This window comes from Aplidium turbinatum, chromosome 8 (genome assembly GCF_918807975.1).
Source record: "Aplidium turbinatum chromosome 8, kaAplTurb1.1, whole genome shotgun sequence".
NCBI classification, from domain to species: Eukaryota; Metazoa; Chordata; class Ascidiacea; order Aplousobranchia; family Polyclinidae; genus Aplidium; species Aplidium turbinatum.
The window spans coordinates 19,912,250-19,936,835 of record NC_137479.1 but is presented as its reverse complement, the minus strand read 5'-3'; the positions used below and the strand labels follow the sequence as shown (position 1 = coordinate 19,936,835).

The window sequence follows — 24,586 nt, the reverse complement described above, 5'->3', positions numbered from 1 at the left end:
TGTGCCAGGGGTCCAGCGGAGCGTTCAAGCTCTCTTGGAAAAATATTCGATTTAACACCGTATTTGACAACGAGGCAGACCGAGCCATCGCTTATGATCGCACAGAGTCTATATCTATGAGGTCACAATTGTACTTATTCCTCCGATACTTATTCATATCTAACCAGTAAGCAAAAGGTATAAATGAAAAACATACAAACACCTCATTTTTGGTGACCGGTTTTGGGGGGGGGCTTGAGCCCCTTAGCGCCATGCTTGATGCGCTACAGGTTCACAAAGAGTGACCATGTCTTGTTTTGCTCTTATTGCACATATCTTTATGCATATCAACCATCTCTGTGTGTGTTTAAAGCCTGCTGAAAAAACTCAAAATAATGATAAGACCATATGCCACTTGTTGAGGACTCTTAATCTATTGACTTATTTGACTAAGGCTTGTGATGTCAACCACTCCCCCATTAAAACATTAGCCTACTTTTTTCAATTAGTTTAATCTGTTAGAGGTAGGCTAGCGTATTTCTTGTTGAAATAAAATAAAAAACTATTTATTGAAAAACAATTGACTCCTGTTTGTAAATGACATCTCCAATCTCCATTTCAAAATAGAAAATGAAAGAAAAATTACTTCTGATTTGCAGACTGTAATGACATGCTCTAAACCAGTGATTGGAATACAATTCAAATTTTCATCTTGTACCATAATCAGGTGATGAAATTTGCATTCAGTTTGATGGAAAAATAGCCACAATATGTTCAAAAGTATTTAACTATGTTTTTTTTTTTTATTTATTGTTGCTCTATGGTTGTTTTATGGAAATTTAATAAATTTTGATATAATTGTATAATCCGGAATGGCCCAATTCGGTGAGTCCGATTCGGTGAGTCCGATTCGGTGAGAGCCTTTTTCGGTGAGAGCCTTTTTCGGTGAGAGCCCTATTCGGTGAGTTTTTTTTTTAAATTATTGCGCGCCGTAGCCTAATTATCATTGCCGTTATAGGGTTAGGGGATAGGGGGTTTTTGGGGTTAGGGGGTTGGGGGTTTTTGGGGTTAGGGGGTATGGGGTTTTTTGGGGTTGGGGTTGAGGGTTTTTGGGGTTGGGGGTTTTTGGGGGTTGGAGTTTGGGGTGTTTGGGGTTTGGGGTTTTTGGGGTTGGGTTTTTTGGGGGTTTGGTTTTGGGGTTTGGGGGGTTTTTGGGGGTTTTGGGGATTTTTGTGGGTTTGGGGTTTTTTGGGGGGTTTGGGGTTTTTTGGGGTTTGGGTTTTTTTGGGGGTTTGGGGTTTTTTGGGGGTTTGGGTTAGGAGTTAGGGGGTTTGGGGTTAAGGGTTTTAATGAGGCTACGGTACCCGATAATTTTCAAAAAAAAATTCAAAAAACTCACCGAATAGGGCTCTCACCGAAAAAGGCTCTCACCGAATCGGACTCACCGAATAGTAGCAGACCCGTATAATCTGTGTGTTAACTTGGTTGCAATGGACGTAATAACTTTGTGATGCAATAGCAGTTGGAGCACTTTTCACCATCACTACAAGTATCCTAAATACAACTGTAGCTGGGTTTTTTTTTCGCTGAGACTTTTCGGTCATTTGTCCGAAATGACTTGAAAAAATTTGGTTATTTTTTATTTATTTCGGTGACTTTTCTGATGAAAATATTTCCTTTCAAGTAGCTGATACAACATTTTTTTTTTTTTCGGACATTTTGACCGAATTGACTATATTTTTTTCGGACATTTTGCTAAAAAATCGGTCAATAATCGAAAAAACCCCCCCAGTACTGTAGTGTAGAATTGGACTTGCAAATTAGAGCTGTAAAGGAGAGCAGGGCTAGTTGGTACTGGCCACTTTGTCAGGAGCTCTTGCACCTACAACAATTTCTACTCTCTTAGTATGTACGTATCTCGTATATACAATTTTATACATGTTGTTAATGCTAAAATCCCCTCAAATGAATTTTGGTACAAATTGATAACATACAGGTAATAAGCAATCACCAAAACTAAAATTTTTACAAAAATGAAAATTGTCTAAGATACCAATGCAGGATGTATAATAGTATATATATCATATATATTATACACACTAAATTTGAATGAATTGATAGGAGTTTTCAAAGTTCAGTACCAACAAGCCTTGCTTTCCCATACCATACGAAACAAGCATATGCTAAGGATTTTTTACAACATAATTTTGTTTTGACGCACAGGTCCTTAGCTTTAATTTTGATATTTGTAATAAGCCGAAACAAAGGAAAATGTCACAATGATGAAAATCGCGTAGCTTTTATTGCATGGCATCACGTCATTCTTTTTTAATTGATTTAGATGCGAAATTCCATCATCATGATTTTGTTTCATCCTCAGTTTCTGAAAAACTTTATTCCATTTGCCCACATTGTACATACGGTACTCTTGCAATAATTTGATAAGTTTTGATTTTAATGTGTTTAAAATACAGTAGAACTCGGTTAATCCGGATTCGGTTAATCCGGATCTTCGCCTAATTCGGATAAAACTGGAAGTACAAATAATTTGTAATTTTTTTCTTGAGAAACAGCTTTGGATTATCCGGATTATTTAATCCGGATCTACGCCTATTCCGGACAAAAGTTGCGCTTTCTCTATCGCTTTATCCGGATTTGCCCGACAGTTTTGCCATTGTATGCTAAAACGTAACGGATTTCTAAAAAATAATTACGGATTTCTTCCGTTCATGAACAGTATTCCCTCCTAACGCAAAATTCGTGCGCAAATGCCCAAACTTGTATTGTAACTTGAAAAGGTGTCGGTGGAATTTTCGGTCGTAATGTCGGTGACGTTTTTCTAATCGAAGACTTCGTTTGACCGTGATTTTTTGTAGGTTTTCCATAGAAACTTGTCTTCCGTAACTGTTTTCAAAAGTTTTGAATGACTACAGATTATTCCGACACGCATGTCTGAAGATGTAACTTTTGCCAGTGTGTTTTTGCGTTAGACGCAGAGTCTACAAATACATTCATTTTACATGCATACTGCATTTCAAAAGAACTCTATCACTGGGTCGCTAATGTGGTGATCGCGCGTCTCGGAATTGGCAGATGACCACACTAATGCGTTCAATTTCGGTGATTTTTACCGATACCCTTCTATCTAGGTAACGTCAGGCTTGATAGAACCGTCATCGGTTAATCCGGATGGAATCGCCGGTCAAATCGAATCCGGATTAACCGAGTTTTACTGTAGTGACCTATCGAACATAATAATCTTTTCTTTGTATGGATGGTAACCCTATATGTATTTATTCATCATATGAATGGGCAGGTGGAATAGTGTTGTCATTTCATTAATAATGATTTTTCTTTATTCATTGAATTTGGGTATATATATAATATTATAAATTGTCAAATATAGGTTTCAGAAAGTTTCATTTTGATAGGTATTGTGATAGTAAGTTGCGCTTTCCAGATTAAGTTCCAGATTTTGCCGTGCAGATTTACTTTCATTGGCAGAGAATTGTTCTTTAAAAAATATCTTTGCACTTAACAGGCAAATCAAACATCAAGAGAGAAAACTGAGTTTTCTGTTTTCGCTATGCTTAAAACAAAGCCCATCAAAATTTCAGGTGCAGTGCTTACTTTCATTTCTTGTTTTTTTTTACTATGCAATAATTTTATAATCATATCTGTTTCATGGCATACGACGTGTAGGTACATGCTGGATTGGCGCTGGCAATGTAAGCGCTACCGTACCTCACAAGATGGCTTGGTCCAAATGCCATGAATCTGAATTAAACATAAAGTGCTTGTCACGTTATACAACAAAATTTGCTTAATAAATTCATCCAGTATTGAGTCCAGTTTGTATTGGGATGGAAGTTTCAGTATTAATTTATATTTTTAACTTCTTGCGTGACGTTTTTGTCATGAAAATTAAAGCAGTATTGTTACGGTCTGCAAAACCGTGTTATTTGGTCAGTGACCAACGTGTCTAGGTTTTGTAAAATTTGCTAATTTTACTGGTTTTCCATCTAGTTACCTGATATTCCATGTATCTTTAGTTTGCTTGTTACTTTTACAAAACGTCATGAGGAGTTTGTTTTTCCAACTGTCTTTATTAATAACCACTGCTCACGAGATATCGTTTTTACCGCCAGACAAAATACTTATACTTACACGTTTCGTTTATTTGCCTTGACTCAAACAGCATTTTCAAATTTAATGATTTGTTGTCGATTTTACAGTATATACTTTATGCGCTTGTTAAGCAATATGCAAAGCTCATGAGACAAAATAACCGCTCTTAAAATAGTATTCAGTGCTCAGGAAGCAAAAAAGAGCTGCTTTATGCAATAATTTTTTTATTGTCGCTTGTAATGTGCAATCGTTCATATGACGTAACAGTCCATGATCATTGCAGTCAAACTCTCACCTCAGCGTCCTCATAACACAAGTACGTAGATATAGCAGTAACGGCCAGGTAATGTTAGCAGTAATGGATGTCGTTAATGCAGGCAACTGATCACACCAAAACAATACACACTAACACAATAAAAACACAAGAAAAAAAGATGTACAAATGCTCGGAAAGTTGTAAGCGATACACCCACCACCAACGGCAATCTTCATCGTTTAACAGTACCTCACATATGACTATTTTTAAATGGTGTGACGTTTGAATAAATGTTAACGTCAAAGTGGCAATTATGTTAGCGACCAAGACCATTAAACATCTTTTCTTGTATCATTTTTTGATTTAATTCTCACACATTACGAGTATCTATGCTTCAAGAACGTAATGGGAAGTCTTCGCACATTTTGCTGGTCTAGTTATGTTTGAATCGTAGGCCACGGTTTAAATTAAATGGCTTCGGTCTTTGTAGTCATGTGCTATCAAGGCGGCTCTTTTCCAGTTGTATGCTATACCACTTATATATATCAGGAATTTCAGTTTTCCCTTGCACTATTGCACAATAAGCACACGCTTTTTCGACTCAGTTAAACAATTGCTGGCAGATATCAGTCCTGTTTTACATTGATTCAACGTTTGCAGGCGTAGAATCAGTTTATAAAAGGCTGATTTGCTGACTGGGTTTCTGCAATCAACGTCTGTTAGAAAAATGTGTTGATACTTTTTTGCCGACGCAATTCATACCCAGATAGCAAATCAACTGTTTTTTACACGTTTTTAACCTTTAATTAACCGTTTATGTAAAAAAAATCTGAATGTAAAAAACGGTTGATTTGCAATCTGAGTATTTTGTTCGATTGCTGCGGCATTAACCTTGCCGATTGCCGACACGAAATTCGAAGGCTGGGTCGTGTTGTCGTTAAACAAGAACCAATTTATTAATGCCGAAAGCTTTTTGCAATCGGTACCTGCTAGAAATTTGTGTCCTCACTCCTCACTCTTAGTCGATGTAATTCATTTTTTTGTTCAGTTCGGCATTTATCTGGGAAACTAGCGACCGTAAATTCAGCTGAATTTCTGTTTTTACTTGTCACACGAGTGTAACTATTTTCCTGTGTTGCTCATGGCGTAGTGGGGTACGAGATCGACTGCCGGAAGCCACACTTGAGTATGCCAGAGTGTTTTAATTATATGACAGAACCTTAATCACCCTGCCCCTACCTGACATGCCTCTACAAGTCGTACTCCACTGTTCAAAGTGACAGACCATTGGTCTTTTATTATATCCTGATCTTTAACTTTGTGAGCCTTGTCGAAATGTTTGAATACTTGCGTATTCAGAATACCAAACAGATTTTAATTGTAATCTAAATTATTCAACTAATTTGCGAATTCTTTGAAAAAAGTGCACACACGCGTTGTTTTCAGATACAGCTCACACATATGCAATGCATTTTATTTAATATTCAGTTTTGAAGTGGGTAAAAAAAGTCCTAACTAAAACTTGTCCAGTAAGATTAAGTTTCAAACTACTGTATTGCAGAAGCCCGAACAAGTGCAACCGAAGTTAACGTTGTTGACGACGACGGCGATGATGACGTTGAAGTTATTGGAACACAAGAACCCAATGTTTTATTTCATCTCAGATCAGATTGTCCCACTTATCCTTACGTGTAAGTTTTCAAGTTTCACAATGCAAGTGTCAAATAAACCGGAATGGCCCGTTTCGGTGAGTCCGATCCCTATTCGGTGATTTTTTCATTTTTTTTTTAAATTATTGGGTACCGTAGCCTAATTATCATTGCCGTTTTAGGGTTATGGGTTAGAGTTAGGGGTTAGAGGTTAGGAACTCACCGAATCGGACTCACCGAATAGTAGCAGACCCCAAATAAACACTACTACATGTGGAAGCATTTAGAATTATAACCTGGATTACACGCATGGATGTAAAATGAAATGTGGTATTTTTTTCAAACATATTTTTGGTATTAACCTCATACTCCTCACATGTCCAAATCGTTTGGTAAGTTGGACATATGAATACGCATGGCTTTTTGATAATGCTAGGTACAATTCATCAACACCAAGACCATCAATAATTTGCGAAATATCACAGTTGTCATGTTTCTTTATGTCCCGCTGTTTAGAGCCCACTATGGTTGCTTTGCAGGTTTATTGAAAACATTAGCAATCCTGTTGAAAACAACAATATCAAGTGGTGCTCTAAATGCTTTTGCTATCTCTGTGATAGACCAGCTCTCCAGGTATGAGTGCGTGACTGCATGTATTACCTTTGTTCCAAATGCTGACATTATCACAACATTGCAATATCTTCATTTTTTTTGTTAATTGATTTCGCTTTAGGTTAGTAATTGTATTTTCACCCAGCTCATGTAAAAGTTAATTCCTAGAATTAAAATGAAAAATATCTGAAACTAACAAACAGAGCAAGTCTATATCACGGTCATTGATAACTTGTAAAACATTCTCAATGCCCGTAATTTTGAACTAAAATCGTTATGTACGTGCGGTATGCTCTTCTCAATACAGCATATCATGACAGGGGTAGGAAGTTTCAAACCAGATACTTTGATCCCAGTCCCTAAGATCTTAATTTTTTCAGTACAACACGTTTATAATGGCGACACAACAGATTGTAGTGAGACAGCTGATGCTTATATGTCTATTTCAAAATATCCAATAATAGTATTCTTTCGTCTATTAAATCTGTGGGCTCTGGGTAAGTGATTTATTCATATCGTTTGCCCCTACAAAGAACCTCAACGGTTTCAATGTCTCCGTTACTTACAAAACAATCAATCATATACTGCTTTGCTTGTACTGCTATTTTGCATTCATCAAATGATGGCATTTGCACAACAATCTAACCTCTTAGTGTAATTTATTGAGAATTGATTTCGCTATAGTCAGTCGTGTCTGATTGACGAAGAGTCGCAATAATAGCAGATCGTCCCTTTATACATCTTGTGATAGTTTAGCTTAATTTGCACTGGTAGAACGCGTCATCTTATTTAACTAAATGCCTGGTGAACACTGAACAGCCTCATTCGATTTTCAGCAAAGTTATATAAATATAGTATATATACCAACTATTAACAAAAGTCTTCCTGCTGGGGCTGATGTTGCAGTTAGACCAAAAATTAATTGTAATTTGGACCAAATTTTTTTACAATTATACAACAACAAATAATCTGAATTGTGGTTGGTTGGTTTTGAATCTTTATTCTTTATCCTCGGACTGCCTTGGTAGGTTATTCCTGGTAGTTTCGCATACTTGTAGAGACTCTTGACGCAGTGCCGGTCACCGAGATTGACAGAGTGAAGTTACCGATTGTTGAAGTGTTGTTGCCGGGGATTTATTCCATCCATAAGGTGCCGCTGAATGGAGAGCAGTCCTTAGAATGCGTTGCTCAAGCGCACTCCCCGAAACTCGAACCAGCGCCGCTTGATCTTGAAGCTTCTTCGTTCACGCAGACACGCGCTAACCAACTGAGCTATCGGAGCGGAATTATATTTACAATTACATAAAAATATGCAATTAATTACATTCAATTACAAATGCAATTGATCCAACTTTAGTCTACAGTAGGTCAGACAACTGGATTTTTATGCCTGGTGTTTCTTTGGAGCGACGACACTTTCTGAAGTTCTTTGTTACAGTACGTTTTACCGTGTTGAGCTTTCATCCAACTGTCGGTGTTTAGTGCGAAAAGTGGACTAACACACCGACTCCGCATTGCAATGCAAACGCGCGCTCTAGCTGTTGGAAGGCCCGGAGAAACGTCAAGGAAAGTCCATTAGTGCGAGAACTCACTCCAGAAGAAATATCATCTGATATAACAGAAGCAGGTTTTAAAATTGGTTAAGAAAATGATGGCAATGAAACACTTACCCTCAGTGTGTCATCGGTATCAACGCTCTTTGCATTAAAAGATAAGAAATTTGTTATTTTTGGTCTTCTACTTTACCTGCTTAATGACAAGGCAGAAACATTACATACAAAAGAAAAACTTAGACTAAAATTATTCATCTGAAGCCGTTAAGGCGTTGATGCCTGGTACAGGCAAGACAATTGAAGAAGGTTATGTACGTCGCCTTTCATGGATTAACATTTCTTGTTTGTGTTTAGGTGAATTGGCTGTAGAATATGTAATCCGCATAAGGGAAGCTTACTTTACATATAGAAGTGGAATTCCATGTGAATTTAATCTCGTTCCCTGTCAATGCACGTGTCATAGCTCGGTGAACAGAGAAAAGATGTGCGCGAAATGCAAAGCAGTCCACAATCTGAAAAAGCGCTTTGAGTATGTTTCAGAGACTTGAAAGCAGATAGTGTTTTTTTGTGGGACACGGCATTCTGGCGCTGCCGACGGGCTTGTATTGTTTCAAATGTACATCGAATAACTTTTGGGTTATAAATGTCTATTGAAAAATTTGTAACTCTGGTATTCAACTCTGGTAACAAATATATTTGTCTATTTGTACAGAACAAGATATGCTTAATGAATGAAATATAATTTGCGACATATATGTCTCCCTGTGATATGTACCCTGCCATTTATCAGCCAAATTCAATTGTCTCGCGCCAAGTTGGCTTGCCAGAATGTTCTGATGTCGTGTTTTTGTGTTTAATATCTTAGGATACACTGCACCGGTGGTAATTCAACCATTCTTTTGAATGTTGGTAATAAAGATTTAAAATAACAGCTAACTCAATCGCTACATGTCTATTCGCTGCTTCAAGTTCACTCTTGTGTTGCTTCTGTTATTCACACTATGCAGGGTACTGTGTGTTGTCGCAATAGGTGCAAAACAAAAGATCATGACGATAATTCAACTCTTGTATCGTCAGCTTCCAAGCAGGGAACCTCCTCGCACTCTTCCGACAATTACCAATAAGACGAAAACAAACCCAATGAAAGTGCTTGTCTTCTAAGGTGGATTAAAATGAAATAATTTTCCAGTTATGGGCCTGTGCGAAAGGAAATACAGAAAATAGTGAACGTTATCGCACAAGACTATGCTGACAAACCAAAATGTGCGTTGATCTTGTTTGAGGCGATTCTCTCTGAAATTTGTTCCCATCGACCCGCTGATTTGAACCTTGTGACGTAAGTTTGATATCAGAATAACGTTTTGGTAAAAATATGTTGACTGTTTGTCTATTGTCTAGCTCCGAGATTTAATTTTGTGCTGCGGTTATGTTGTTTTTTTAACTAACTTTTATCAGTGAACTAATGCATTGTTTAGACGCAACAATGTGTACTATAGTACTACTATAGTATGATTTTTTTTTCATTTTAAATTAAGCCTTCACATAGAGAATTTCATTTTGAACCTTCTTCCATGCAGTAAAACTTTGTTGTATTTCTTCAAAATAGTTTCCAACAACCAATGTTTGTGGTTCGATTAATAGTTTTTTGGCAAACTGTCGCAGAACCAAAATTCTTTGCATTGAAATAGATGATTACATACTTGATACATACATGAGCATTGAGCAGTAATTAATATCCTAGTAACCAAAAGATATTTTTTATCTTTTTCATTCAGTCACTTCCTTTTTTACTCATTAAAATTCTAACTAAATGGGGTGCAATGAAAGAAAATTAAGAAAAGTTAGTATTCTGCAAAGTTATATTTGCGCAGAAACTATTACCGTTCTTTCTTCGACGTTGTCATTTTTGCACCCATGCAGTCATATATGATACAAATGGCAACACCGAAGAAAGAGCGGTAGACTTTTAAAACTCGATCATATTTGATACAAGGTGAGTGAAAGGTTTAAATTTTTATCCAACATTAGTTTGAAGTCACTTTAATCGAGTTTAAGGTACGTGTCTTGGAAACTTGTGTTTCATCTAGTATGATACTTCCGCCTACATGTGATTAGGTATATCGTTGTAACAGTCAACGCCTTTGTCTCAATAGTTCAGTCATTTTGTGTTCAGTCATACGCCGTCCAGCACAGACCCTAAATGCCAATGGGACACTCCGCGAATCATACGAGAATATATTGAAGAGGAATTGGTGAAGGTATTCACGCTGAACGAAGTGCCACATTCTATCAAAGAACAATTCAAGAAACTGGTGAAAGCTTCCGTGCAGTCTTTCAAAATAGAAAATTTCATGAAAAGGTTCGACCGATCTGTTGTGCAATTCTCGGTGCGTGCTTTATTTGTACGTTAGTTTTTATTGATACCAAGAAAATAACTTCGTTCAAGTTTAAAATATTTTTTTATTTGATTTGTTGATAAGATTCAAGTTGTTGCCTGCTAGAAACAAAAAGGTTGAATCACTGAGTAGTTTTGCAACACCTCAGGTTCATGCAGATGAGGCATTGGGATGACACATTGCTAAGAGCTGTGATGTTGGGCCACAATACGTCTGGAAGGAACAGGAATGGTGATTGTCTGAGGGAAGCGCCTCTTGTCATCGAAATGAGAGTCAAAAAGTTGGACAAAGAACATAAGTATGTGAAATATAATGCAATGTAACCATAAGGTGCGGTGGGATGACAGCGGATTCGCTCGCTTTCCAATCATGCAATCTTGTTTTGACTCCCGGCTTGCTAGTTGTTGAAAAATACCGTTCACTTCTACCCAGGGTGTAATAAATTGAGTGGGCGTAGTTGCTGAAGAATAGGCGGCCGAGAGAAAGGAACTGGCCACCCTACTTTTGTTAGTGCCGAAGGCTTAGTACAATGAGAACCTTATCTTCTCATCCCCCGATGTTTGGATCAAAATCACATATGAGACTCACCTTCACCTTTTTTTAATCATCAGTTATTTTTATAGTGTTAGTTTCATATTCAAAATAACTCGGTGTTTTGTTTTTATTTTGAAACTTGAATGCCTCATACTCTGTTTCTACACCTCACAGTTGGCTGCACAAGAGAAAACCAGAGAGATGTGCTTAAAAATACATACTATACATTGGTTGAAGTTGCTCATTGTCTTGAAGCTGTGTGAAAAAATCAAATCCTGAAAAGTTGTTAACATAATAAATTTAATATGTTTTATGTTATAACGCAGCAAACTTGCGAATTGTAAATTGATTGAAGAGGTCAATGTTAAAAGGAGTTTCCTGTAAAACTCTGGTCAGATTATTTCTTTCCACAGGTATAAAGAAATTACACGATATTTGAAATCCTTGCTGATTCTCCAAACATCATCTCATGCAATATCTGACGGGACCAAAATAGCGTAAGATGCTAACCATAAACCTTAAACTTTGTGTGCCATTGAATTGTTACATTAGCGTCATAACAATTTTTCATTGTGACAATTTTAAGTGCCACCCAACTGAACAAAGTTAGCGAATAATACATCCTGTCAATACACACAACCATTTCCATTTAATGAATCTCAATTTCTTTCACACTTCTTGTCAATATTTTGTTCCGGGCTATCAAACATTTTTTTTCAGATTTGCTATGCAAAAATGGAATCTAATTTACTTTGCAAAGCAAGGTTGTTTTCGTGACATGTGCATACGACTGGCTGATGATATTGCTTTCCTGAAGACCCTCCGTGTTGCTTTCGTCGTTGAACTATTGTCAGCTTTATCAGGAATGAGTTTACCACCTGATACGAAGCTAGTATCATCATTTAATAATGAACCAAGTAAGCACGTTTGTTGCTATGGTTACTTTTAGTATTGGGCAGAACTCTTCAGTTTGTGATTACTCGTAAAGGGTTCGACCCCTCACAGAGCACAGCCCGGAAAAACAGCGACAGTTGGCTGAAATAGCCAATTATGGAGACTTTTAATTGATGCTATTTTGCACCCAACGTGTGAAATAAATTATTGCTATTGCTCGTAAACTCCAAGTTTCGACTTGAAATCATGCATTTTTTTCCAGAACATCATGTTCGATATGAGATAGTTGGAACGGACAAGACTGTACTCTTGTTACTTTGTGTTTTACTTATCGCAAGTAACGATGGTGCTCAGAACTCTACAGCATGCTACCTTTGGCTCGCAAACTGGCTGAACGAAGAGAAACTTTCACATAATTCGGAATCAGTCTCGGTTTGGCTTCAAACAAGCAAAAAACTGCTGAAAACGAGTCAACAGGCCGCAAAACTGAAGAAATGCTCTCATCTTCTGCTGGAGTGCAAGCCAATTGCTCCACAAGCTGCTCTCTATACTGGTTCCTTACTCATCATTCGACTTCTTACAAAGTCAGCAAACAATAAAACACTGATTCCAGAAATCATGAAAGCTTACGAGGTAGGTATAATTTTTACTCTGCAGCTCTAAGTATTGTATAACCAGTAACCACCGTGCACTTATTTGCGTGGTAGTTCTGGAAGTGTGTAGTAGTTACGTAAAACAAGCTGGAAAATAAGTTAAAGTTGCCCATAAGACCACTCCTGTACTGCTGTGCCGAAGCATTTCAAGGGCAATGTTTAGAGTTACAATTTGGTAACGCAATGAGCATCAGCTGGGAGCTCAGTCATTGGTAGCGTTTGACATTATTTGCGGGAAGGTCAACGTCCCCTTTTTCTCAGCTAAGACTTTATTGAATTTGTTGCACTGAAACACTCCAGCATTGTTTTTGCAAAACTGCAGCATATTGCACATTTTCAATCGACCCAAGTTTGACCAGTTTACTGTAGTTGCGATCGATTCCAGCACATGCTTATTTTGCAGAAGAATCAGTGGGCGACGTATTATCTTTTATCGCAACCTTGTTCGTTGAACCTTGCCAACGATCTCGCTGTCACTTGGATTACAAATTACATCAAAGAGAATGGCAATGTGATGGACGTGTTTGATTTGGAAGCATTCACTTCGTAAGCATTCAAAGCTTAGTACCGCTTTTATTGTCAGTGTGTTGTGTACAAGATGAATGGTTGATAAGTTCCAAGCAAAATATGGCTAATCGTAAACGTTCAACTAAACATAATAATACTAAGATTGATCAAAAACGCAACGCACTGCTTTTAATATCAATGTATCACAATGGCCGCTGTCCTCATTTGCCGAATATGTGGATTCTGTAAAGTTAGCAAATGAAATCCAAGCGACATCGAACGTCGTAAGAGTTTCCAACAGAGGTGAGTGCAAAGTACTCGCTTTTAAAAGAGGGTCGGTCCATCATACTCTGCTGCCCAGTGTGGAGGCTACCATTCTAAAACTGCATTTCAACGCTCAATTGAAACCAAGCCAGTTGACTTAAATCTGAAATATCTTCCCACTGACCAGCAAGTTGGAAAATAAAAGTTATGGATGAACCAGAGTATCTTAGGAACACGTAAAAGGAAATGGTGGATGAAAGTGCAAAAGTATCAACTCTACAACACCACAGCTCTGCTCCATCACAGACTGAGAGTCACATTCGACATCAATCATCAAGCAATGGGAGGCTAACCTAATGCCCGGACGCGAAATTTTTTTTCCACGAGATTTCTGTCTCATTTACATATTTTGGTAAAAGTTTGTATTAAAACCGTGTGAATGCAACATTTTCTCGTTGACACGGTTGGTTCAGTGGTGTCATCCTTTGCCTAGTGATCGTGAGAACGAGGGTTCGACGCCTGTCGAAGTCAAACTTTTTTTTTCTTTAAATTAATTTTTGCGGTGCACAAGAGCTTTTCAAAAAAAGTAGGGTTAGGGAAAGCTTATATTTTATTATCATTGCAGAATTTCATTGGTAAATAGTTATTTCGCAATCTGAATCAACCAATCTCTCAAAACACTTTCGGAAAATCTTACTTTTAGAGTGACTAGAATCAATGAGACAGAAATCTCGTGGGAAAAAAAATTCGCTGCCCGGACACGAGCAGGATCATACTTTTATCTGTGTCTCAGCACTGACAGCGTCGATTCACTGCAACCTTGTGAACCCAAATAGAATGAAAAGCACTCCTTTTATAGATCAGTTTGTTGATCTATCTTTCACTCATACTCAATTGCTTGACCTCATTTGACGTCGTCGCACTTGAATGATCGCATGTATTCCTTGGAAGACCACTAAATGCAGCAGAAAGTGATTTCCTACTGCACCGCATTCCGGCTTTCACATAGACAATAAAGCGATGAACACATTTTTGAATTTAAAGTCTGTCCAGTTTGTTGTGAAACGTGTTGGGTTTTATGTCGATAAAGTTCTCAATTGTCACTCTGTATTTAAAGCGTTGCAAATGAACACGACTTGTAGAATTCTTTTTTTTTTTGCAGGTTGATCACCAAGAGAAGTTTTTTTTGTGTTTCTGCTTTACTGAAACAATGGGTTGGCGCGGTCTGGCCATCCGACTGCGCTCCAGATAAAACACAATATCTGCTCAAAGTTTTGGCAGCATTTGCCTCCAGGTGCCACAACTATGACAACATTGCTATGAGCTGTGAGATTTTTTCATGATTCAATATACTTTGTAAACAAGCATTTCAGCATTTTATTATATTGTATTATGACTTATGAATTGTCCGAAAGTTTGTGCTGAATGTTTGACGGAAATTATTCAAAAATCTATGTTGACAGGTGAATGCAATCTAGCTACATTGCACATGCTTATTCGTATTAAATCTTGATTGTAATTTGTTGCAAATATTCTGAACAATCCTAAAATGTGCTTTCAGGATAATTAGCGAACCGTGTCTTGATGGGAAGTCGGATGAATGGCTCAATGATGTTGTTTTTGCAGGAATTATGGACAATAATTTGCATGTGAGTTCTCAAGTTCGTTGCTATATGCCGTCAGTGTTGCTTTGTTGGGTGCAATAATGTGAGAGTTCTGGCTTGTGAACATACCGTGGCTTTCTACACTACATAAAAATCATATCACAGTAGTCCCCGCTTATTAAGCCCACCTCGGTGCCGAACGATTTTGAGCTTATTAAGCGAGTGGGCTTATAAAACGGGAAATGAATGACTGCCACTCCTATATGCATAATTGACTGGGAGCAACTGTAGTATGGTTAAAGTTGGTTAATCTCTTAACAACTGTTCACAATGGTCGGTTTTCCTGTTATACGTCATCATAGGCGTCGATTTTTTCTTAGAAGAGAGGAATTTTGGGTGGGCGAGAGTTTTCAGACAGATTTCATTGAATGTGTATGTTCGCAACATTTGGCTACGTGATTAAGGTGCAGCAAATAAGCTTTAATAGGTTTGATGTTTGCTTTCTTGCGCCTTGCGATCTTATGCGCGCTGCTAAACTAAACAAACTTCTTTTATGTTTTCCTTTGCGACCTAAAAAGCGCGTGACTCGTGACCTGTTATCTTTAAAGTGGCGCCTTCGGATTTGCCGCAAAATCAAAATGTTCGCACAGTTGATTACAGTAACAAGTACCATCACGGTTAAGACGCATCCACTGGAATTCGGAAAAAAGCTTCCTTTGCAACACACGACCTTCCCGAGCCGAAAGCTGATCCGGCAGCATGCTAACGTCAAATGGAGCAGGTAGAGATCCATGGCTCATGATGTCTTCAACAACTACCGGTGCATTGCCTGAGACATTGACTGCACCTCTGTCCATCCTTGAAGCACTGCTTTCTTCATCAATGTCATCTCTACGTTCATTCGTGCTGGACGTGGCTTCTTCAGCGTTATCATCTCGACGCCTTTTGAAAGCTGGTTTTAAGAATGCGCGAATAGATGTTTGACTTTGCTTCATGTTTAACTTTTCAATAATGAAATGACAACATCGCGCGGTGCCACAATTTATACCCAGCAACAAGTTTGTGAGGAAAGATGTGTAAAAAGCGATTGTTTCAGTACGTCTTTAGTTTGTATCGGTTATTTTATTATCATGTTCATTATGATGTCATATTCGTATTCCCTTACGCTGACCGGGAACTGAAGTTTGATTGTGACGTAACGAAAGTGAGACTATTCGGAGAAAAGATCAAACGTGGCTTTCTCTCACCAGGAATTGCTAGCGTGTGGCAGTTGCCCTACCAACAACAATGCAGTGAATACCCCCTTTTTTCAACGCAGCGTTGTTGCGACATTGCTTTGTTCTGTCGGATACCTAGCGAGAGACATAGCGTAAAACAAGAAGTTGCGCTGCAGTTGGTTGGATAATTCAGCGTTTAACAAAAACGGAAATAATTGTATGGAACACTTCATTAGTGTCATGAAAACAGGGTGGGCGAAACATATTTTGCCCACCCTCGTTTCACGGCAGGGTGGGCGCCGCCCACCCGGCCCACCCTATTTCGACGCCTATGTACGTCATACGTTTTTGCAGCGCGCCGACAATTGCGCTTTTTGCGAGTTGTGTTTTGTACAACTCGACGATCACAGAGCATTAAGAACTAATTTAGCGGTGTAATACTGTAGAGCGTGAAGTTCTCGAGAGTGAGAAGAAAAATAATAAATTGTGACGCCTTTTTACACAATTTCAAACAAATGTAATCGAAAATAAGGATTATTAAGCGGCTTTTCGGGATTGTTAAACGTTTTTTGCTTTTTTTTTTTTTTTTTTATTCCAGGAATTAATAAGAGTAATTTCGAACCAGAATAAGCTGGTGGGCCTGTTAACCGAAAGATTAATAAGCGGGGATTGCTGTACTCCTTTTTTAACCGTTTCAATTTAATCCAATCGTCTGGTAAAGTGGCGAGAGCATCCACGTGCATAATCTTGTGAGTTCAATATCCGCAACAACTTATGCTCACGCCTCGTCAAGATATGTAATGACGTAGTTGAAGATGGTCTCAAATTTTAATGGAATGCATGAGCCTTCTGCTCAGAACGCATTGTTACCATATCAGACAATGATTGAAGTACAGTAGCGTATTACTTATTGAATATACTATAGTTAAAGTTTAGTAGCGTACAGGTTGGATATATTTGTTGTAACTGAGGTATGTTGTTAAGCGAATGTTTAATCTCGCAGAAGATCGATGATCTGCTGCCTTTCTGTAACCTTATTGGAAAAGCATGTTGCTACATCTCCACGAAACACATCCCGTCCTACCGGAAGCTATTTACCACTCCTGCAGATCACACAGTAGTCAAAGATATATTTTCAACCCACCTAGAAAAATTTAAAAGGTAGAGTTTTTTCCTTTGGTCTCGTCGTTGGAGTCGTATGCATCATGGCCGATGCGATCTCTGGTTGTATAATGAGCTCGTAAATCTTACCAGCGTTGTGATACAATGTTGAAATAGGTTAATCTTTGTTACACTTTACTTTAACTCCGTGTGATGAACTTTTGTCATTGATTTAAACGGTGTCATGTTCATCTTAGGAATCTTCTCAAACCTGACCAAGTGGCCACGTTATTCCGCTCTGCTGCCAGAGAGGATTGTCCTGTTGTGCTTACGACAATACTTTCTTACTACACTGACGACCACGAATGCACAAAAAAGGGTTCTGCTACCTTCAGTATAATGGAAGAGGTCTGGGTTTGATTTAATTTTAAACATGCACAGAAAAGAACATATCTACTAGATGTTGTTAAACGCTTGTTTCGCATCTTAAAGGACAGGGCCTTATGATTAACGCTGGCGTAATACCGATGACTTTATGTTTAATCATAAAAAAATTACTTCCAGCTAGTAAAAGCCGCCATTTTACATCGCATTGCTGTAAGCTAACCCGGTGTACGACCATAAAGTGTTTCATTATATAAATTGACCATTAAATGTTTGATACTTTCTCTAGACGTTGCTTAAAAACATTTTCGTTTCAGGTTATTGAAATATTATGCAGTTCTCAAAGCAAATTCGCAATGAAAAAACATCTTTTCGTTGATTATTACCAATCCTTGTGTGCTCACGAGGCCTTGTGTTGGTTGATATGCCCCAAGTGTTCGGTCCGGGTATGTTATGACGTGGAGTTAACGTACGGCCCAGACAGCAAATCAACCGTTTTTTACATTGATTTAACTTCTGTAGACGTAGCAGCGCACCGTTCAACGCGCGATTAAAAACATTTGGTTTGCTGTTTGGGGGTTGTTGTTTCCTGCGTTTACAATCTTTACATTTACAATTTCAAAAGTCCTTAAGTTGTGTAAGTTTGATTTGTATTATCGCTGATGTTTTGTTTCTCAATTTTAGGCATGTAGGAGCACGGGGTGTGCTGGGACGTTATTTGTGCATTTATTTGCATTTTAAAAAATAGTTATTTGCTGTGAAGGGGTGGTTTATTCTTGTTCCAATCTCGCCTGATTTTGAAAACTTTGTTCCATACAAAATGGTAGGAGGTTTAATGACGTTAGTCGTGATTCTTATCTTTCTTGTGGTGCTCACCTTTGTTTTATGACAGAAATAATTTTAATCAGTCTCAGATGTGTATTTTTACTTTTCACCCCTCAAATTTACTTCAAATACACCCCACGAACTTGTACCAGCCCACTAAAACGACTTGCTCAACTGATAATAATAATCTGATTAAAATAAAAACGGCTTGTTCTGTTATAAACGACTGCCGATAAAGGCCTTACAAGTTATTGTCCAATACACTCCTGACCCAACTCGCCCCGTTCATATTACATTTTTGTTGGCATACACCTTTTGGAAGTTGCCACTGAGCTATTTGCGTAACTTCAATTCTTTCCAGATGCAAAGTGATTGGACAAGGGTTTGGTGTGCCATGGAAGTTAATTCCATGAGTCATCAGTTGAGGACGTTTGTTCAGCATACAATGCAACAATTTACTTCGGTGAGTATTGTGACATATTTTTTCTGATTTTTGCTTCAGCTTTATGAATCTTGGCACATTTTGGGCACGGATAAATAAATTTTAGTTCATGAAAGGTTGTTGATTGTGCAGTACACGTTTCCCTATGTGCTCTCACTGAGTGTTTTAACCCAATTGAAATAGAAAGTTTAACGATTTCATTTGTGCTACAGTGAATGTACAAACAAATTTGTAGTCGATCGAATAGAATCTTAATAATTTGAAATCTTGTTATTTAAAAGGAAAACCAGAAAACTCTATTGACAATAAATGTAGAAGCAAGACGTTTGCCTTGACTTTGCGATGGGCAGTAGTGATGCAAGCCGCGCCGCGTGCGCGGCCGCTTATGACTTTTTCGCCGCGTGCCGCGCCGCGTGGAAAGTTGAAATGAAAAGCCGCCGCGTAAACTTTCAAGAAATTAAACTTTCGTAAACTTTCAACTTTTCAAGAAAATCAGTTATGAAACTTCAAATTTAAATTGGAAACACGGATCAGTTTTTTTTCGGAAACCCTAAGCTGGAAAGCTCAAAGCTATGCAAATGGCTTGCAGTTGACAGGGTTTTGGTGCTGGCTTGTGAGGAAGCTGTACGAGTGTTTTTGTTTAATAGCCTAGCTGATAAGCTCAGTTACCAGGCTATAGGCCTAGCGCAACTACCGCATTAGTTACTGTAACAGTTAGCCTAGTGAGTTCAGGCTATAAGTTTTACTCTTGACATCTTGTCTGTCTGTGTAGTATGTAGGCTAGTTCATACAGCCACTGACATTAAGATTGCATTATTGCTTACAAAAACTGTTCAAAAGTCCTGATACTGGATCCAGGAACATTCTATTTAAAAAAGCATGATGTCTTAGAACTTAGATGCATTGCTGGTAAGAGAATATGATCTGGTTAGCCTAGTCATTATAGTGCACAACTGTACCGGTAGGTTACCGGTACCAGTTATATGCCCTGGGTGCTTTTTGCCACAATTGACTTTCTAAAAAATAACGCGTAAAACATTTTTTGAAAATTTTGTAATTTGCGGTGCGGTGCAGTGTTAAAGTTCCAGATAAATTGCGGTGTGCGGATAAGTGATTCAGTTGCGGTGCGGTGTGCGGATAAAAATTTTGGGTTCGCTGCATCTCTAATGGGCAGTGTTTTGATCAAAGAAGTGTTCCCTAAGCAATTTTCTCAGCGGCTCAAAATTTACTTGTTTTAAGCTGAAATGGCTTTCACGGTTTTCTTGTAGTCTCACATCGATCTTAGCAAAACATATTTAATACATACACAATGTGTATTGTATACTGTAATGCACTGTATATTTAATTTATGTATAAACGAAACTCTACTTGCTGTATCAATGAATTTTCCATAATAGCATTTTCAGCTGTTTTTGTTCCGATGAAGCTGCGTAAGAAGTGGAGCTTCAAATTAGTCCAGTTTTTATTACTTTTTGCCTACAATTTTGCCGCAAATATTAAACTTTTGTTCTAGCTTTTGAGATCTTCTGATGTCTTCTAAACACATTTAATCGTCGTTTGTTTATTGTCTATAACTTACACGCATGTATTTCACTACTCCGCTTGTTGTTTCAGTGGATTAGCAGCATCACTGTAGAAGTTGAAGACATCAAGCGTCTGCTGCGTTGCTTCGATACTTTTGTGAGGACAATAGCAGAGGTCTTGATCCAATGCAAATTTGATCCAGATGAAGTAGAAGAAATGATGTCAGACATTCAGATTGCCATCCCAAATGCCGAATTGAGATAGTGAGTGATAAACAATATTTTATTTCATCAGTTAAGAATATTACTTGAGTCTTTTGTCTTCAATTATACTCTTGTTCAAACTAAGAAAAACCGATTCATTTTATGTCATTTTTTTCCAAGTCATTCTTTTTCCAGTTTCGTAAGCTTGTCAGTAAAACTGCTTGTCATAGACGTAACAGATGCTACAATAAACACTCAAATTTAAAATCTATATCTAGCTATGTTTCTTTCCTCTGTCCGGGTTCGCCTGAATGGACGATGATATATCTATGACGTCATTGAGGCCAGCAATATGCCGAGGGCCCCCTTCGGAGATAACAAACATGTTTTATGTTTATTTCAGTGAATATTTCAAGATTGTGGAAAGTGTGTTTCGAGGGATAAGAATGCGACAAGTCCAGACCACAAGAGATGCAGTTGTGACAGCGTTAAATATTAAAAAAAACGACAAAGATCCTCTCTCTTCAAGAAAACAACTGTTAAAGTGTGACGGATCCGGACTAACTGATACATTATTTGGTGTTGCTACGACAACGAGCAAGGATTTAGCACCTGACCTTGTGGTTCAAAGTTCGACACCCCAATCGAAAAAAACATCTCAGATTAAATGTCCAAATTGCGGTCAGCTTCTAGGCGATTCGGACAGTTTTACCTGTCAATTTTGCAACACAGCATTGACGGGTGATGTGGCAGATGAAAAAATTGGTTGGTCGCAAGGCACTCGTAAAAACATAAAAATAGTAAGGGGTAAAAATCTCGATGACGATGGCTCACTGACTGCATCCAACAATAGGCTTGATGTTGCGGACGAGTCTCAACGACCGATATCAATTCTGAGTCGTCTCGATTTTTCTAGCTCTGATGATGATTGTCTGTTGAGCTCTTCGGTTGCAAAAAAGCGAAAACTATCGGTTAAATCTGGTCGTGGTAAGAAAAAACCTCAAACGAAAAACACAAATTTCAAGATTTCTGCGATCCAAAGTATTGGTAAAAGTGCCTTCAAGAGACCAAGAAATAACCTGGGCATTCCAAAAGGCATGAGATTACCAGAAAACGCCGACTTATCGCACAGTTGCGTTGTCACTTTAACCAAGTTTCCATCGTATTTGATTGCAAGAATTCTCAATCATCAACCGGATTTAAAACTACATAGTTTGTTTGCCTGACCTCGAGTGAATGCAATTTTTTATATCGAAATTTCAAAAAGAGAGAATTAACCTTTCTTAGGTACTTTGATTTCTTCTTGAATTCCTTGTCAAAGAGAAGCCTTGTTAGTTGCATTCTTCATTAACTGTGTTATTTCAAAGCGATTGTTTTGGTGTTTTATCGAGCTGATATTGTCATTTTTAAACACGTAGGCCACAGCACTGTCAATTGAGTGACCTAAAGGTAGAGTGGCCCAAGTCGAAAATCTTCATTTTGAGTAAATCGACTTCAAAGTTAGGCACTTTTTTTACTATGAAGGTGAAGTTGAATCTATCCAATGAAGTACAGGGAATAATTCATGTGACTACAAAAATTTTTTGGAAAATTGTGTGGTCATATGACGTCACCTTTTTTTTATTTGCTTTTTTTATACTTGGGTCGCTCTACTGTTTGCTTTTTTAGCGAAAAAAAGTGACCCAAGTTTACTTGGTTTTGCAAAAATTCATAATTTCCCAACAGTAAAGTGACCCATCTAAAAAAAAATTGAATAAAAAAAATTAATAAAATGAATGCATGTTGTAGTGAAATTTTATCTAGTGGATAATTGCAGCGCATATTTTTGGATTGGGGCAGGATAAATTTGACTTATGCTTAATATAATGAATCGTTTGGCAAGCAACTGGTACTAAAAATTTCCGTAAAAACGTTTTTACTTCAAGGTTCAGCATTCTGATCTAACTCATGACATCAACAAAACTCAATGATAAGCCACCACAGACCATAAATAAAACGGTACACGACATCTGGGCGAAACCCTCTTGGACGGGACCATTGGCGACGACTCAAGTGGGCGACGGCCTATGTGGGCAACCGTAGCGAAAGTTTGGCCGTTCTGAACGGTGGTGACCTATATAATTTATCTAGTTGCTTTGCAGTTGAGATCTTTCCTCCATATACAGTACAACTATGCTTAGGTTTTAATTAGCAGACACTGTCTACAGCAGGGCTTCCCAGCCTTTTTACACCGTGGCCTCCCTTTAAAAATTTTGCAAAATCAATAGCCCCCTATTTTTTCAACTTTTTGAAAAAATTAAGAAACGTCATTTTAATTGAAAAAAAAAACTTGTTTATACAGTAACCGGTAGATAGAATGATAAAATGATATACTGTAAATACAACACACAATAAACATGATAGTACATTAATTAGTTATTACAGATACACTATACAGTTAATGTGATGATTGCGCTTGTTTTTGCTCTGACAATTTCTTAACTGTTGGTTTGGTGGTGGAAAGAGCAAGCCGCGTGTCATATTGAATATCCAAGACACTGCGCTGCTTTGTCTTCAGAAGTAACATTGTTGAAAACCCACATTCACAGCGATATGTTGATGGGAAAGGCAACAGCAATGGCATGACAATTTCGTTCAGCTTAGGGTGCGATTTTCTTAGTTTTGCCCAAAATGTGGTTAAACTATCTTTCTCAAAGCTCAATGGGGTTGCCGTCTTTTCTTGCAGCTTCAAGAGTTTGCTTTTAATTTATTTCTTTTGTTATATTAGTATTGGAGTGGACTTAGAGATGACAAATTAAACAAATTATTATTTTTTAAATTTTTTCATCATAGCCCTCTTCAAAAAGGCTCATGACCCACTAGGGAGCCATGGCCCCCAGGTTGGGAACCCCTGGGTTTCCGACAAGTGTCGTTATTACCATATAACTCAATTTACTAAGTTGTGAAAGAGTATACTGTTATTACAGATGTTCAGCTGTTATTGCTTTTGTAGTTTTCTTCACGTATTGTAAGCCGAGTAAACGTGGGCCACTATAATATTAGTTACTTTTGATAACAAATACAAACCAAGTAGACTTGAGCCGCTGTTGGATTTGTAATTTTTTTCAGTGATGAACCAAGTTTACTTGGGTCATATTTTTTTCTAACGATAGAATTTTCCCAAAAAAATTTCGCATCTTATGTTGATTCTATGGAAGCAAAAACTCATTTTCGGTCCAAGTTGACTTGGGCCACTCTACTTTTAGGTCACTCAATTAGAGTTTGCTTCTTTCTTTTTCTTAGAACTCTGTGACAACATGGAATATGCCGTATCATGCTTTAACCATGCTCATCAACAAGATTTTTTTTCAAAATCAAATTGTAATTACAGTTGTGTCAATTTCATTTTTTTCAATAGCTGCTGTTGCCTCTGCTTAGTTGATTCACTGCGCTGCATTTCTATGGTTTTGTTTGCGTAAGTTTAATTTGTTTCATCGTTTGGTTTTTCGCAATCTTTGAAACACAACTGAAGTATTTTGAATCCATTGCATTTTATACGCATGTGCGGAGTTGCATCGATGTACGTACCGTACTTACCTAATCTGATCAAATGCAGCCAAACTACACGACTGCCGCTTTACGCTATTTGTATTGCAGCGCTTTTCTAATACAAATCACCTTTTCCAGATAATTCTATGACGTGGGTGCGATGACAAAGCCAGATAATTCACATCCGTCGGTGCGATGACAAAGCCAATTATTCTCATACTCAGTATCTTACCCATTATCAGGCACATGGAAATGATGTTATCACTTGTGAAGATTGTAGCCTGATGGTCTTACAGAGGTACAAGTCTCATTACTGAAACCGTTTATCACGTC

General features: G+C 37.9%; 1 protein-coding gene across 2 annotated transcripts; it reads left to right on the top strand.

Annotated features, from left to right (window-relative positions):
- The first annotated feature begins 608 nt into the window (after window positions 1-608).
- On the top strand, window positions 609-24,385 carry LOC145775976 (uncharacterized). Of its 2 annotated transcripts, none has more exons than XM_082587387.1 (21): window positions 609-706; window positions 3,521-3,596; window positions 5,925-6,054; window positions 6,552-6,645; window positions 8,107-8,251; window positions 8,532-8,706; window positions 9,367-9,513; window positions 10,351-10,536; window positions 10,722-10,871; window positions 11,521-11,604; window positions 11,828-12,024; window positions 12,264-12,634; window positions 13,058-13,200; window positions 14,588-14,719; window positions 14,987-15,074; window positions 17,250-17,407; window positions 17,605-17,755; window positions 18,049-18,177; window positions 18,918-19,019; window positions 20,613-20,785; window positions 21,129-24,385. In XM_082587387.1, exons 2-21 carry the CDS (start codon window positions 3,566-3,568, stop codon window positions 21,949-21,951), a joined length of 3,609 nt encoding a protein of 1,202 aa, XP_082443513.1. In that variant the 5' UTR covers window positions 609-706; window positions 3,521-3,565; the 3' UTR covers window positions 21,952-24,385. The 2 variants fall into 2 exon arrangements, with proteins under 2 accessions (XP_082443513.1, XP_082443512.1); XM_082587386.1 differs by lacking the exon at window positions 609-706 and adding an exon at window positions 1,442-1,528.
- The last annotated feature ends 201 nt before the right edge of the window (window positions 24,386-24,586 follow it).

Coding starts and splice junctions, on each gene's coding strand:
- LOC145775976 (XM_082587387.1), top strand. CDS start 3,566: ATGCTTAAAACAAAGCCCATCAAAATTTCAG. Junction 8,252..8,531: donor ATCTGATATAACAGAAGCAG/GTTTTAAAATTG, acceptor GTTTGTGTTTAG/GTGAATTGGCTGTAGAATAT. Junction 18,178..18,917: donor GCCCCAAGTGTTCGGTCCGG/GTATGTTATGAC, acceptor AATTCTTTCCAG/ATGCAAAGTGATTGGACAAG.